General features: G+C 42.4%; 1 protein-coding gene across 9 annotated transcripts in view; it reads right to left on the bottom strand.

Moving 5' to 3' along the window:
* tjp1a (tight junction protein 1a) overlaps positions 1 to 15,095 on the bottom strand; it is a 67,439-nt gene that overhangs the window by 33,541 nt on the left and 18,803 nt on the right. The window contains exon 1 of one of the 9 annotated variants that reach the window (XM_068314535.1): positions 1,336 to 1,745. The exons of the other annotated variants lie outside the window; for them this stretch is intronic. Within the exon in view, the coding sequence (XP_068170636.1) occupies positions 1,336 to 1,359 (24 nt within the window). The 5' untranslated portion in view covers positions 1,360 to 1,745. Of the gene's footprint in view, positions 1 to 1,335; positions 1,746 to 15,095 lie in introns of those variants that run through there. 9 annotated transcript variants of the gene reach the window in all.

Below are 15,095 nucleotides of genomic sequence, written 5' to 3'. Positions count from 1 at the left end.
GGATTAACCCTGAGGTAGACATCACATGATCGCAAGATGCGGTGGCACGGTTGTTGTCACAGCTCTACTCACAACAGCGTTATTCAGTTTGTGCACTTTTGTTTTCAATTCAAAGCAAACAACAGCGTTTGAACCGTCGACATGTTGTAATCATGATGATTGTAATAAAGCACATCCCGACTTCGAATACAATCGGGAGTAATACAAAACTGAAGAGTGTAATTATCAATGACCAGGTTCAGGAAACACTTGGCTCATTACCAAATACAAACATACTACAGTAGTAACCTAATGTCAAGGTGTGACTATGGCCTGCATAACGTCACCAGCTGACATGATGGAAGTGGTTTCGCCAAACTGGAAGAACCGACCAAACCTGAATATCACTCACTCTGTTTGAAAAACACAGCACATTCTTCACTTGTCAAAGCAAAAAGTGAAAAAAAGAAACAAGACCTCATCTTGCCTGGTAGATACACTTCAAATATTCAAGTCTACTTTGAGGATTGTGTCTTTTAAATGCTGTTTTTAGTTCTCACATTAAGTCCAATAGTGAATGTGAGCAAACACTGAGGTCAACTTACTGATAGATGCCAAAAATATCCGTATATTTACACAGACTCAATATATCAATCAATCCAATTATATTAAACTTGAAATGTGAAGGAATTGACAGCTATTCATCCGGTTGTATTGGAGTTTTGGATTTGGAGGCAAACATCAATGAGTGAACTTCTCCAAGCTGACCTTCAGGGAGTTATGAGGGTCCAACAATTATGAATCGTTTAATTAGTGCACACTTAGTCAGTGAAATAAGTTAATTATAAGAATCACGTGTAATTCTTTTCCAATATTTACAGTTCTACAAACATTAAAAAAAAACCATATAAAACGAATTTAAACCACAATTAAAACCGTTTTTGGTCTACTTTATTCTTCTCTATGCAAAAATAAAATAAAATATGGCATCAGTCTTCCTCAGAGGCAAAGCCAACACTTCCTCTGCTGGCCTTTCCTGTCCCACAGATAAACCGGGAATCTGGCATCAACAGGTGAGCCCACAGCTGGGTGTCTCAAAGGGATTCGAACCTACTGCGATGCAAACAAGAGCTGCTAGCTACAGAAAATACAGGAACTCCAAAAACACCACCACACACACACACACAAAAAGCTTGTTTGTTACTACTGCTAATAAAGTTACTCCACAAAGTTACAGCCACAGAACAACTCCACACTTTTCCCTTCCCCAGCCATTGTTAGCATTCCAGGTTATCATCCCCACTGCGGTGCGTGGAGCCACAACACCTCAGCACTATTATTCGACCTGGTACCCACCTTATTTGAAGCTTTGGAGGACATTTTACTCTCCTATTCCGTTTCAAAAGTGTCACGTTATAAGTAGTATGTGAGTTCAATGCGGTAATGAGTCGGGTGATTGCGCTATCCGGGTGGATTTTCGCCCAGCTGCCGCCACGCCGGGCTGCGTTGTTATTTTATTTTATCCAGGACGACGGCAAACATGTCACGAAAAGTCCAAAGTTCATTATCTTATCTTCGTTGCTTGGTTCGCTTTGCCTTAGTCCGAGCGGGTATCGAGTCATGGGAGAAACTGGAGTTGGGGGGAGAAAAAAAAAGCAAATAAGGCCACCTTTGCTCTGACGTTTCGTGGCTAGCCCCTGAATGAAAAGTTAGGGAGAGTAGGCATCACTCCGACGGTGTTTCCGCTCCGGCAGGCTGGGCGAACCTCTCCCTGCTCTCGGCTCTGGGAGCAACGGCCGTGTCGCGTCTGTGCGGAGCGGACCATTGTACGCACCGAGGGGGGACACACTTTAAAAAAAAGGGGGGGTATTGCTCAATCCCCGCAACAACTTTATGTAATTAAAACTTTTCCTTTCCTACAGATCACTCTTAAGTTATAGTCTATTATTATCTTTTATTTATCTCTTAGTTTATGCACAATCTTTTCCCGCGCGAAAAAGTGTCCACCCCTCCCATCCCGTGTGATCAAACAGTCCGGGATCTACTATGGAGAAGCGACGCCTCTGTCCCTGATGCTGAATGCTCACTTTCACCGTGTTGATGGTTAATGTTGTGTTTGTACTACACGATGGCAAAAGTAATTCTTTGAAAAATCTTGAATTTATAGTGTTGTATTTTAAACGTAAAGAGACATAATGAAAAAAATCCGCCACATAAACCCAGCCCTGAGAGCAAAATACCAACATTTTATCCGAATTTTTAAGAAGTTAGTCACATAGGAAATGACCCTAGACCATCTCTCTTCTTTGTGTTTGTGTAGGTAGTTTTGGTGTAGATATGGTAGATTACACAGTCAGGCTATAAACCAGACAGCACTTCTCAGAACAGAGGAATTGGCAGTGTTTGTAGCTGATAAATCCCCTCACAGGAAACCACAAAGCCATTCAGTTAAGTTCTTATGACTTCCTAAACCAGACCCCACCCACAGGATACAATCTCAGCTTGTATTGTTTCACGGTTTGCTTCTGTTTCCAGAAAACAATGCAAGAAATATTTACAAAGCTACCAGAAAAGGCACGATGAAGACGTGTGACATTGTGAAAGTTTTCGACGGCCGCCGTGACTTCATATTTGACTTTTGTGCACAAACGCACGTCGAATCTCCTCATCCCATCTTTTCTAAACAAACTGAGCAATCTGGTTCCCTCAGTCTAGTTCATCCAGTAATTACCTCCTCCTTGTGTGGAGGGAGGCAGCATAGGTGGTCTGAGGGGTTAATTCCCACCTGACATTATCGAACAGATCCACAGAAAGAACAAGGACGAAGACAGATGATTCTAAAACCAGCAGCTACACGAGTAAATCAAGAATGTTTTTTGAAGAAGACATTCACTGAAACATACAGTTTTCACTTCACCACACTATAAACACATCTCAAAGACGGTACATACTAGCATCGATGCAAGTCGTTCGCTCCTTCTGAAGCTCCTCAATCGCCTCTCAGGATCAAATAGTGCAGACAGCAGTATGTTTAACATGGTCCCTCAGGTGTTGTATTAAAATTACACGAACGAGCTAGAAATTATTGTTAATCACCTTTAGAACTGAAAGCAAATTGTAGCTTCTCCTCTCCTGCTCAACTCTCAGTCTAATCCACACCTTTGTTGGTACCTCAGATGTTCTGACAGTGAGGTGCAAGACATTAGTGACACTCCAATATGATCAAAGCTATCTTTGTCCTCTGTGATCGTATCCCAACTCCCTCTTTTCCTCCCTCTCCTCTTTCTCACAAAAGACACACACGCATACACAAGCCGAGAAACGGCTAGCTTCAAAGCTCAGGTGCGCTTATGGAAGAGCAGGCACATGGAAAACAAAGGCCAACAAGCGGCCCTTCAATCGGTTTGAGCACATCACAGGGTTCATTCAACCAAGCCTTTCCTGCAGCGAAATGGCTAATGTAGAGTGAAACGGCATAATGTGCGCATCCTAAAAAAAAAAAAGTGAACCTGGCTGTTCATGCGGATAGAGGCATTCGCATAAGCAAACACGAAAACACGTTAAAGGAAGATGGATGTGAGGTCTGACAGGGAGCATTTGCTATGCATTAGCCACAGCTCCAGTGCAGATGTTGCTTCCATATTTTCATCTGTCCCAAATTAGGAGTCTGCGAGAGGCTGTGCGATTCCTCCCATGCCCTGTTGACTTAGGGCAGGCCAGCAGGACCAAGGCTCTTTGTTTTAACACACTAATAAAAACCCTCTGCTGACAAGGAACCAACTTAAATTCACAATCAATCTTACTCACATTATTGTAAATCTGATAAACTACACTGACAGCTCAGACAAAAAAATAAGTATGATATTTTCAAAGTACAGTGCACCCTCGCGCATTCGTGCATCAACGCTCGCGACTTCACCTCATCATGGAGTTTTGGTAGGCAGTCATGTGATACCGTACGCACATTCTATTGGCTGACGGCAACAGGAAGTGCGCTACGTTACATTCGGACTTACGTGACACACAAAAGTGCTTTAAACAGTCGATAAGAGTGTGAGAAAAGGAGATATAGGGTGGTTTAATATTAGTATGGGGAGGGTTCGTATACGTTTAGATTACCGTAAATAATAAAATAAATAGTTTGTTGCTATATTGCGGCATTCCTTATTCGAGTGTGATTCCTGGAACGCATTAACCGCGAGGAAAGAGGGCATACTGTATGACAATATTACAAAAATTCTAAAACCAGCAGATATGATGATATTTATTTCAGTAAGGTAACTGTATTAATTGTTAAAGCTGTTGTTTTCCTATTTTATCTTACTTGCCCACCTTTGAGTTGTGGAGCTGATAGAGGTTTCTGCCTGTTAAAAGGCAGTTTTACCTCGATCAGGCAGTTTTACATGGATATATATAAATATATATACATAAATATATATAAAAAATCGGTGGCACGGTGGTGCAGTGGGTAACGCTGTCGCCACACAACAAAGCTGTTCCAGGTTTGCGTCCAGCTCTGTGTGGTGTTCTTCCCGTGTCTGCGTGGGTTCTCTCCGGGTTCTCCGGCTTCCTCCCATCTCCAGAAAAAATGCGCTTCAGGTTGACTGGCCGTTCCAAATTGACCGTAGGTATGAGAGTGTGTGCATGTTTGTCTTTGTTCAGAGTTTCCCCCGCCTCACACCCTCTATATATATATATATATATATATATATATATATATATATATATATATATATACATACACACACACACACACACACACACACACACACACACACACACGTTTCAATTAGTCTTGTCTAAGGTGAGGAAAAAAGTGTTAGCGGTATGCCAAAAATACACACTGCAAGAAATTTTAATTTTTTAGTATTAATATGTTCAGAAAAATTCACAAAGTGAAGGAATGAATTTTAATATAATCTGATATTGATCACTACATAAATGCTATATTTCTACTTAAAAGGCCAAATGTTTGTGACCAGATTAGTATCATATGGCAGGATTAGCAGGCATTTATCAAATTAACCCCCCGTGTTGTACGTCAAAATGGTTCTGGCTTTGGGATTTAAACAGTAAACAAAAATCAGGTTTGGGGATTTCTAGAAACATGGACTTCAAACAAGTTTTGGACGTCAAAAGGCTCTTTCACATATAAGTTCTGGTAAATTACTGGGATAACCTTTCAAGCAGACTCAGTGATTTTGATTATTCACACATACAGCTACAATCAGGAGAATTATTTGTTAAATATTTGTGATTTGTGCCTTTTCAAACATCCCACAAAAATTCTGGAGTAAAGGCAAGGGACAGACCAGCAGGTGGCAGTCCTAAAATATTTCCAGGTAACAGAAGAAGAAGACGAGCAGAAGACTGTACGTATGTTGAGAAGATGGCAATATTATATCTCATTAACATGTAGAAGCTGATTTTGTTTTTTGCCAGTTGTTGTCATTTAAGATTGGAATTACTGTCATTAAACGTAATAATAATTATATATAACATTAGTGAGGTTGATCCTCTGGGGACCTTGACTGCCATCTTTTTTTCTAGTTGGGGTTTTATAAGAGTTTTTTCCATCCCCAATTTGAGAATCTAATGCAAAAGGATGTTCGGATTGTAAAGCCTCAGAGGCAAATTGTCATTTGTGAATTTGAACTAAACAAATAATGGATTGATGGATTGATTGAATTAAAGTATATGTCACCGTATTTCATAGTTATATAATTCAGCCTAACACTCAAGTGGCACTTGAATGTTTTATTGCGGTTGATAATGCTCCCTGCCGTCAGCTCACTCACAACCACAGAAGAAGAGACAGCTTGAGCGAGTATTGTCTGTGCTGATATTTGGATCCCCACTCAGGTCAGCAGAGTTCCAACCATGGATTCAAAAAACTTGCAGAGCAGTTATTTATGGGGTCAGGCTCTAAGAGTCAACCAGGCTGCTTTTAATCTTCTGAAGACATTTCCTCCTAGAGGTAATCAACCAACCTTTCAGACAGGGTTAGCTGGGCCCATTAGAGCCACCGTGCTGCAGTGACCGTGGCTAAATTCCACTCGGCTTCTCTACAGGGTCTCAAGTGGTAAGAAGGAAAGGACCAGGATTTCTAGAAATCCTGACTCCACCCACTTCTATATTTTTTATAAATAAATATCATAAACATCATGATTTTAACTTAGACTCCTTCATGTTGGAGGCCTACTTAAACAACCAATGAATTATAAATCGGGTACTTAAAAAAAAGGCGTTACTTTTTTTTTTTCCATCCACATGACGACCCCATTGTTTGTTACAGAATGAGACCGTAAATTAAAAATACCACAAATCCCGAGGTACAGTCCACAAGGCATTCTGCTCTATCGAGTGTGTATGTGTTTGTGTGGTGTGTGTTTGTGTGTGTGCGTGTTATGCCAATAAATTCATAATGAAAAGCCAGCCAGCTTTTTCCCTTCATTGTTGCTCGAGAACAACATGCAGTGCAAAACCCAAATCAAGCAGGGTTGTGTAGCTGCCCGGTTCTGTTTGTTTGGAAAGACAAACAATATGTTTGTGTAGTGTTAGTGTGTGTTGTAATTCATCACACAACACACAACAAAAAAATCTATGCATAATCAGAAAAACATATCCATAGAATTTCACTGAGGAAAGACAATTATTGTTAATTGGGGAAAATCTGAAATTTTCAAACTATAACTAAACATGTAAAATCTTGCCTGGTCTTTGGTCGTCATGTGAAGGTGCAGGATGTAGCCTGGATTGCTAATTGTCTGCTGTTCATAGATGGATACTCATACAGTCATCACATTCAGAATAATGTGCTCATGTGTCTTGTGAGTGGGCAATAGTATGTACGGTATTGGGGGTGTGGAAATGTTCCCATGTCGGCCCTTACGGCCCACTGTGGCCATTATGGAAAACTCTGAGCAAATAAAAATTTTTCCATTAGCCCACAAGAATAACGGAATAGGTGGAATTACAGCAGAATGGCTGACAGGAACTTCCCTTCATGTGAAATGCTTTAGTTCCCTGCAAGCACAATCCAAAGGACGATAATGGCCGTCTTCGTCCTGCTGAAAAATCTGTATGCCAGTCAAGTCAGAGTTTTTGGTGTCCATGCGATCCCACTACAATGCTGTAGTGAATGTCAGCCACTTTAACAACTCGATAGAATTTCTGCGAGACCTCATGCAAAAAATGAAGTGTTTGGGTATTGGATGGTAAAACTCGGAAAACAAAAACAATCCATAACCAGTGGCAGAGAGATATCATCAGTCATAAGTCAGTGAGCCACATGGAATATACAGCAATTACACTGCAGCGTTACTCTTCCTTCTGTCACCTCGGACAAAATAAGTGGGGGTGTAATAAAAGCAGCAGTTAAGCTGTCTGCAGCTCTTACAGTAAGCATCCAACTGAGGCTATAATAATGGTGCACAAACACAACATACACACACATTAAAGGTTCCCATCTGAATCGCTGTGGACCCAAATATTGGTCTGTGATTCATACTTGTAGTCAAATAGAATAGAAAAGACAGGAGACAGAGCTGGAGGTAGCAGAGATGAAGATGCTGAGGTTCTCTCTGGGAGTGACCAGGAAGGATAGGATCAGGAATGAGTACATCAGAGGGACAGCACATGTTAGAGGTTTTGGAGATAAAGTGAGAGAGGCCAGACTGAGATGGTTTGGACATGTCCAGAGGAGAGATAGTGAATATATTGGATGAGTTTTGAACTGCCAGGCAGGAGGCCTAGAGGAAGACCAAAGAGGAGGTTTATGGATGTAGTGAAAGAGGACATGAAGGTAGTTGGTGTGAGAGAAGAGGATACAGAAGACAGGGTTAGATGGAGGCAATTGATTCGCTGTGGCGACCCCTGAAGGGAAAAGCCGAAAGGAAAAGAAGAAGTCAAATAGAATAGAAATTGAATAGAGAAGAGGTAAACCACCGTCTATTTAATAAGGGGAATGAATTCGATGCTGTCTAGTCGATAGAGATGTGAGCCAAAATCCACCTTTTAAACTTTATAGTTATAGTTTTTTAACATATTTGTGGTGACACGTCATTATCAGGAGTTTCACACAAATACAAAAAAAGAGAATAAAGAATGTTTTATTTTTAGGTCAAATACTTGGACATAGATAAAAGAGATTATTTTGTGTTTTCTAATATGGACTTCATATGATATGCTCACAGGACAGACATCCTGGAGCCCTCATGTTGAACTAGAACACAGTCATAATGTCAAGGTTTCATGAAATAGTTTGTATCTTATTCGCCACGAGGCATCGAAAGGAGTCTCTGAAAGCTCAAGCGTTAGCATGGCCTGATTCTTCGCGCGTAAATGGCCGAGCATGGTGTGAAAGTACCGCTTCATAAATAAGCAATGGACACGGGACCTCCAGAGCTGCTACATTTAAACTGAGACAGAATTATTATCCAGCGAGTCCAACAGCTGCAGCTCAAGTTACAGCGCTGACAGCTAGCACCGGGTAATAAAATGCCATTTGACACATACGCTAAGTGGCATGCAATTGATTTTCAAGGAAGAGAGACGATTTACAATGGGAACACAGGCACCAAATCTCAGACTGCCTCGCTCTGGTATAATAAAGATTTATTTTTGCAGGTGTCCTGTGGCGCAGCAACATTTCTCAACCTGAAACTCAACACGCCCCCATTTCAAGCATCGGGTTCAATCGATAATTTCAGAGTTTCTCTGAAAGGACGCACCGGCGCGTTGTTCTGTTCAAGTTTTGTGAGGTTAAACAGTAACTTCCGTCCGAACGTATCTACAGTAGCACCACTGATGGATGCAACGGAGCGTGGCCAAGCGTGCAACTCTGCACCTGAAGCCAGGGGCAGTTTAACAGGCCCTGAACTTCTCTGAAATGCATTCATACCAGTCAGTCCATACGGATACACAACTATGACAACTATGACAATAATGACAACTATGCCTTGCTGCACCACTTAGTGGTTTGAAACTATACAAATGTTACTGGTTGGTGCTTGTTGTTCCTTTGTTTATTTAGCATTTCATTTCAACTTGGGTGATGCACATGTTCTACAAGCTGGTCAGAAGGAATGAATCCTGTAACTACCCCTCCCTGAAATGAGTAAGAGTCCCTTCTTCCAAAATCTAATGGACTACTCCTTGGGCTTTGTCCTACTTTTGCAATAGATTTAATCAAAATACTATCATAACCTTCTGAGACAGACAAACAAAGGCCGGCAGAAGCGTCACCTTGGCCCCAAAGGATGTGAAAGTGCGTGTGTGTGTGTGTGTGTGTGTTCAGTCAGGATGGAATTCCTTACCACCCCTTTCGCGCTGTCGTCACACAAACCACAGTGGCAAACATTTGTGTGCCATTAGTGTGAACTGCCACCACACGTTGACTCATTCACGCTAACTGCTTAACACGAGTTGTGCTAAACTTTTATGAGGTGACCAAAAGTAAAGGAATCCTGTGAAGTTGCACCACATGACTTCCACTGTTTCCAGTGTAAACACGACATTAACGAGCGTGTTGTCGTCACGGTTTAGGAGCCATGCTGATGGAACCACACATGTAAGGAATTATCAGTTGCACATTAACTAGGAGGGATCTGCGAATCACGCAAAAGAAGTCAGAGGCGTCCGACTACTGGGATGCTAAATGCCCTCCCAACCCATGCACGCAGCTCAACCAATTTCTCCATGATGGAAAAACCACTGCCTTCCAAAAAGCTGATCAGGAGCATGTCTTAAGCCAGGTCACAGTTTATTCTGTACCTGTACCATCAAGCTAACATTATCTTCCAACTATGGAATGGGAATTGGAGAGTTTCAGCTGGCAGAGTTGGTACAGAGACTCATTTTCCTTTATCTGTTTAGATGAGTTATGTAATGGGCATTTAGCTTCCACTATCGCGGCGCGTTCCTCCTCCTTCGTTAATCAAATGCCAATTACTGCCTAGACGTCTTACAGATGACCAGATCCCACATGAGAGCACCCAAGTGTTTCAACAAAGGTGTAACTGTAAAATCACAACAACTTAATAGCACAAAGGCCTGCCACTCAACAGTCTGAGTCAACTGTGCTCTGGAAAATGATGAAGAGGAGTGATTAAGGGAGAAAGGAGAAGATAAGAGAAAGGAAAGAACCGAGAAAGATTACAAGGGTTAAAAAAAAAAAACGAAAGTGGAAACAAGGAGGCTGAAAATGAGGCAGAGATTAGGGGTGGAGGGATTAAACAGGGTAGGAAAGAAAAGGAAATGCCACTTCAACAGAAGAAAGAGAAATACCTGAAGCATTTCATGGGAAACAAAGAGAGCAGGAGAGCTGGGAAATAACGGGAAGAAAGGGGCAGAAGGTAAAGCTGCTAAGTGAAGAAAGCAACCCACTGACATGAGACAGGAGGAATGAGCTAAAATCCCATATATTGTGTTTCCAGCGAATCATGGAGTGTTTTAAGTCCTGTGACCTCAGCGTTAGCCCCTCCCTCAGTGACTCTTGCCATGGTACTGCCTGTTACTGCTAAATTCCAACCATATGAAGTCTCATCGGGCAAAGAAGTGGAAACAGCAGGAGCTTCCAGGGAAGCAGGCACCAGGCAAAAGCAGCCAAGAACTTAAAATTGATTGAATCGCCCTGGTTAGATTCTGTGACGTAAATCTAACCGGATGGTTATTGTTGTTTTTATTGTCAGACAACATGTATGAGAATAAATAAGAGAAGGCAAAGTTTGGTAGTTTGTCATGACATGACAAAGCCAGGAAATGAGAACAGCACTACTCTGTCAAACTTCGTCATGAGGCAAATATGTAACGTTACATATGTTCAGTCCTCCGTCATTATCATCTGGCCTTCCGTGGAATGGTGACTCCACGCAAGTTGATGCTGTTTCCGAGGGAATTGAGAACAGCCGAGTGGCGGAGGATGGCAAACCAGAGCGAGGCTGATGGAGACACGGGGGTCGCTTCGAGCCCGGTCATGACGAGATGCGATGGGACCCGACCCTGCAGAAGCCCCAGCCAGTGTGTTGGATGACTAATCCTCTCGCCGTCCAATGCCAGGATCCAGACTCATCAGCTTTGGTGTTCTCTTGTCAGAATAATTTTTATAACGTCCCACTGGTCAATTCTACCCGCTAATGCCCAACACAACAGCCCCTAATTCCAAGTGATTACAGAGTGCTGTTTTAGCACATTTGTCGCCCTGAAAAGATAAAAAAGGGCCACAAGGCAGTGGGATGTTTCGCTGCTCAAAGGACCAGTCTGATGAACTCAGCACAAAGGGAGCAGAACTAAAAAAGCCGGTCTAAGCCACCGCTCTGAGTGGGCACTGTGGGCCCGAGCTGGGCCAGGACGGGCCCTGGGCAGGGATTTAAAGTGCCCTACCCTGCAGTATAGAGACAGTTCCTGTGAGATCACAGATGAATGGGCACATCCGGATCTTTACTACATGCCAGGCAAACAAATCCAGAGAGAGAGATGAAGGTTTACAGCTGATAGGGACACAAAGGAGAACGTCACAGAGCAGAGGTGATGGTATACTCTGTAAACAACGTGCTAGTCGTAAACTGCCCCCGACTGCTGAAGGAGGAGGTACACGAAGGAAGGCGGGGCCTCCGGAGAGCGCTGAGGCCACAATCATAGAATCCTCCTGTCCTGTGCGTCACGAAGCGCCACGCCTATTGCCTAGCAACATCGACAGCTGGAATGGATTAGAGGATGAATTGTCGTAGTAAAAGCTACGCAGAGGAAGCCGTAGAAATAAAACACTGGTGGAATATTAACACTGGTGGAGGAGAGAAATGTTAGCGAGAGCTATGTTAAATAAAGTTTAACTGTAAAAAAAAATGTAGTTGCATGTTTGTGTTACTCTTACAGAACGGCGCAATCCTAAAATTATTCTGTGAGGTAAGATTCAAGCTAGACTCTTGATACTACTTCCAGGAAATGAGAACATTGGTTGTTTTCCTTTCCTATCGAGCAGGAAAACGCTGCAGCATGACGTGTCAGTGATATTACATGTTTTCCACTGCAGCACACCCTAATACTGAAAATCATATACTGTGCAGCTGACGGTGAGTTACCAACTCCTGTGCGCTTCACTCGGGCAATATAATCTCTGTTAGTTCACAATGAACTTTTTTCCACATTGTGCATGAACTCTGTGCTAATCTGTTCCACACAACAGGGCTGTGGATTTCACCCTCCGTTAACGAACTGGAAAAGTCCTTCTTGTTTTACATCATACGTCCTACTAATTCATGAACTTGTGCTACTGCCTTTCTTAATTGTTTTTACCCAAAAGTAGACGAAGTTGACGAAAGTGACAAAGTAATGGCGACAGGATATCCTGGGCCTTCATCTCACTGCTGCAGACACTGCATTTATTAAAGGTTTACATGAAGCTGTTAATTACATGTCATCTGATTTTCTCTTATTATTTACAGATAATTGCATGATGGCAAAAAAAAAATCCAGGAGATTAGAGAGCAGGTAAGTGGTATTTGTTTTAGCCGTTCCACCGGCAGGAGCTATGGACAGGGATGTTATCTGCCTTTGTTTGCTCTTTGTCACCCCAGCCCACCCCCCCAGCTGAACTACCACCAACCTGACATGGGGTAAACAACACACACAGATTCTTATTTCCTCTGACTAACATGTATTTTTAATTATTCCTCATTGATGTTCAGTCAACTCTTCTGAAAGAGTAAACTTTTCAATTTTTTTTTTTTAATGAAAAAAAAAATTAAAAAGAGCAAATGTGAATATTGTGTGTGTAAACTTTGACCTTCCAACCTTAATCTGAGAGAGCGGTGACGTGTGTTCAGCGTCTTATTCTGAAGAGTCAAACAGAAGAGACTGCTGATGTGTGTTAAATGATGAAAGTGCAACATGCATGTGTTTAATGGCGGGGTGTAACAGAGGCAACGCTGTGCAGGCAAGGCTGTAATTAGTTGTGTTATCGTGCTGTTAGTGTTTGCACTCCTGTGGAGAGATCACACCGTCCTGTACAGAACAACAGGATTTTATACCAGAGCTGCATCAGTTCTGGACTGACACGTAGATATTTTAGAATGTCTTTGTTGTCAGACATTAACAGCTCAATGAGAACACAATTTATTCATCCACGTTTTAAAATCCGACCGATACGTTTTGTGATCAGACTCATCTCCGATCAAAAACGGGAACTTTAGAGGGATAAAAATAATTTGGTGTCTTTATATAGCCGACACGTTATGCCTGAAAAAGATTAAACTTCTCACTGAAATCCTTTTGATGCAAGTTCACACAGGCACTATTTAAAAGAACCTGTGTGCCACAGTCTGTTCATTATATCCAAACTGTCCGACACATTTTCGGTTTGATTTTTGTCTGTTTTATTATCAGATTTGAAGGAATATGTCTTTCCGGACCTATTTGGGGAGCAGTGGGTGGTAACGGTTTAGAAAACCAGTGGGGAATGCCTCACATGCATGACTGGAGGGCAGAAGGAATCTAGCACACCTCCAAGAAACCCGGTGGAACATAACAGAAAGAGCTTAAAACAAAACAGGACGTTCAATCCAAATCTTTCTCCTGTGAGTCGTCGAATCATTGAGATAACACCAAAAATTATGTTTAAAAGAGTTTCTGGACTTCTAAAACTTATAAAAATATCTGATTTATCTTATACTTTTTGTTTTCATATCACCAACCTGAAGTTTCTGTCTTCTTCTTCACTCAATTGGTTTTTTTATGTCTTAATTTATTGCCAGGTCAGCATAAAATACAACCTGAACATCAACACAATAAATTAGACTCAGTTTGCAGAGTTCAAAGCATGCAGAACGATGTCAGTTGCCCTTTAGTGGTGCGTGTTTAGAGCCAAGATTCTTTGGTTCGTTAATAAACATCCACCCTTAAAATCCATCTCATTTCATCTTTCTCCAAAAGACCAATCATTTAGACAAGACCAGCAGGAATGTAATCCATTACCATAAACCTCTAAATAAAACCACTGCCTGCAAGAAATAGGCATGAAAACCTCTGTTCGGGTTCACTCACCTCAGTGGTGTGCATCTGCTTGCACACAGTCTGGGGGGGTTCACAAGCACCATACAAGTCAGTGTGTGGTTCTGAGTGGGTGGATAAAGGGTGTCCTCAGCAGCACACACTGTGGACTGAGAGCACAGCCAACCTGGTGTGACATCTGTGAAGGCTGTGAGATAATCTACGTGACACTGCCACTGATAGGAGTACAGATATTGATTTAAAAAGCAGCGGCGCTAAAATTAGATTCCTGCACGTACTGATTGGGCAGGAGGCACGCACCTCTGAACCACTGAGAGCCTACGGGGAGCTCCAGCCGGCCTACCGGCGCTGGGGGCCCTCTGGCCTGACCTCCTGTTCCCTTCCTCCCTCCATCCTCTCCCACTGTGATAACAGAGACATTCCTGAGCTCGTTCCCTGCCTTGCCACAGGCCTCTCCCTTAATTCCAGCGGAGTGTGTGGAATGTTGGACAGGAGAGGCGAGCAGCGAGGCGGTTGGAGGCGAGCAGACGGGAGGAAGTGAACAGCATTAATAAACTCGGGAGCACTCAGATGCCCACAGCAGGACGGAGAGGCGCATATGCATGAACAGAAGAGCGCACACACACACACATCCAAATGGAAGCAACATCTGCCATAAAAATGTGCAAATCTGGAGCGAGGCTGCCCATATGTAGCCGAGCAGTTGGATTAACCGTGTAAGTGAGTAATAGGAAGGGATTACAGGAAATGTTGGGATCTTTGGAACATGGAGATCAGACAGAAACAGATCAATGTAGCGCTTAGCATCCCAGCAATAAAATGTCGAAGAACCACGAAAAAGTTTGGGTCCAAATGGATTCAAATGTTGGCATGACTTCAGCCACATGAACAGAAGCGTAACGCCCAGTGAAGATACCGATCTGTTACCTGAGTCACTCGCACAGAAAAATTCCAGAAAGTCAATCGAAGCCGGTCAACTCTATATGGTTGAGAGAGAAAAAGAGAGAGAGAGAAGGAGGGAGAGAGATATTTTTTGATTTTTAAAAACACTTTTATTCACAAAAAGCAAATCACAAGATAGTCATGTTGACACAAAATCCAAAAGAGAT

Source organism: Antennarius striatus, chromosome 1 (genome assembly GCF_040054535.1).
Source record: "Antennarius striatus isolate MH-2024 chromosome 1, ASM4005453v1, whole genome shotgun sequence".
In the NCBI taxonomy this organism is placed as follows: Eukaryota; Metazoa; Chordata; class Actinopteri; order Lophiiformes; family Antennariidae; genus Antennarius; species Antennarius striatus.
Note: the sequence above shows the minus strand (reverse complement) of the source record. Positions and strands in the feature narration are given on the sequence as shown.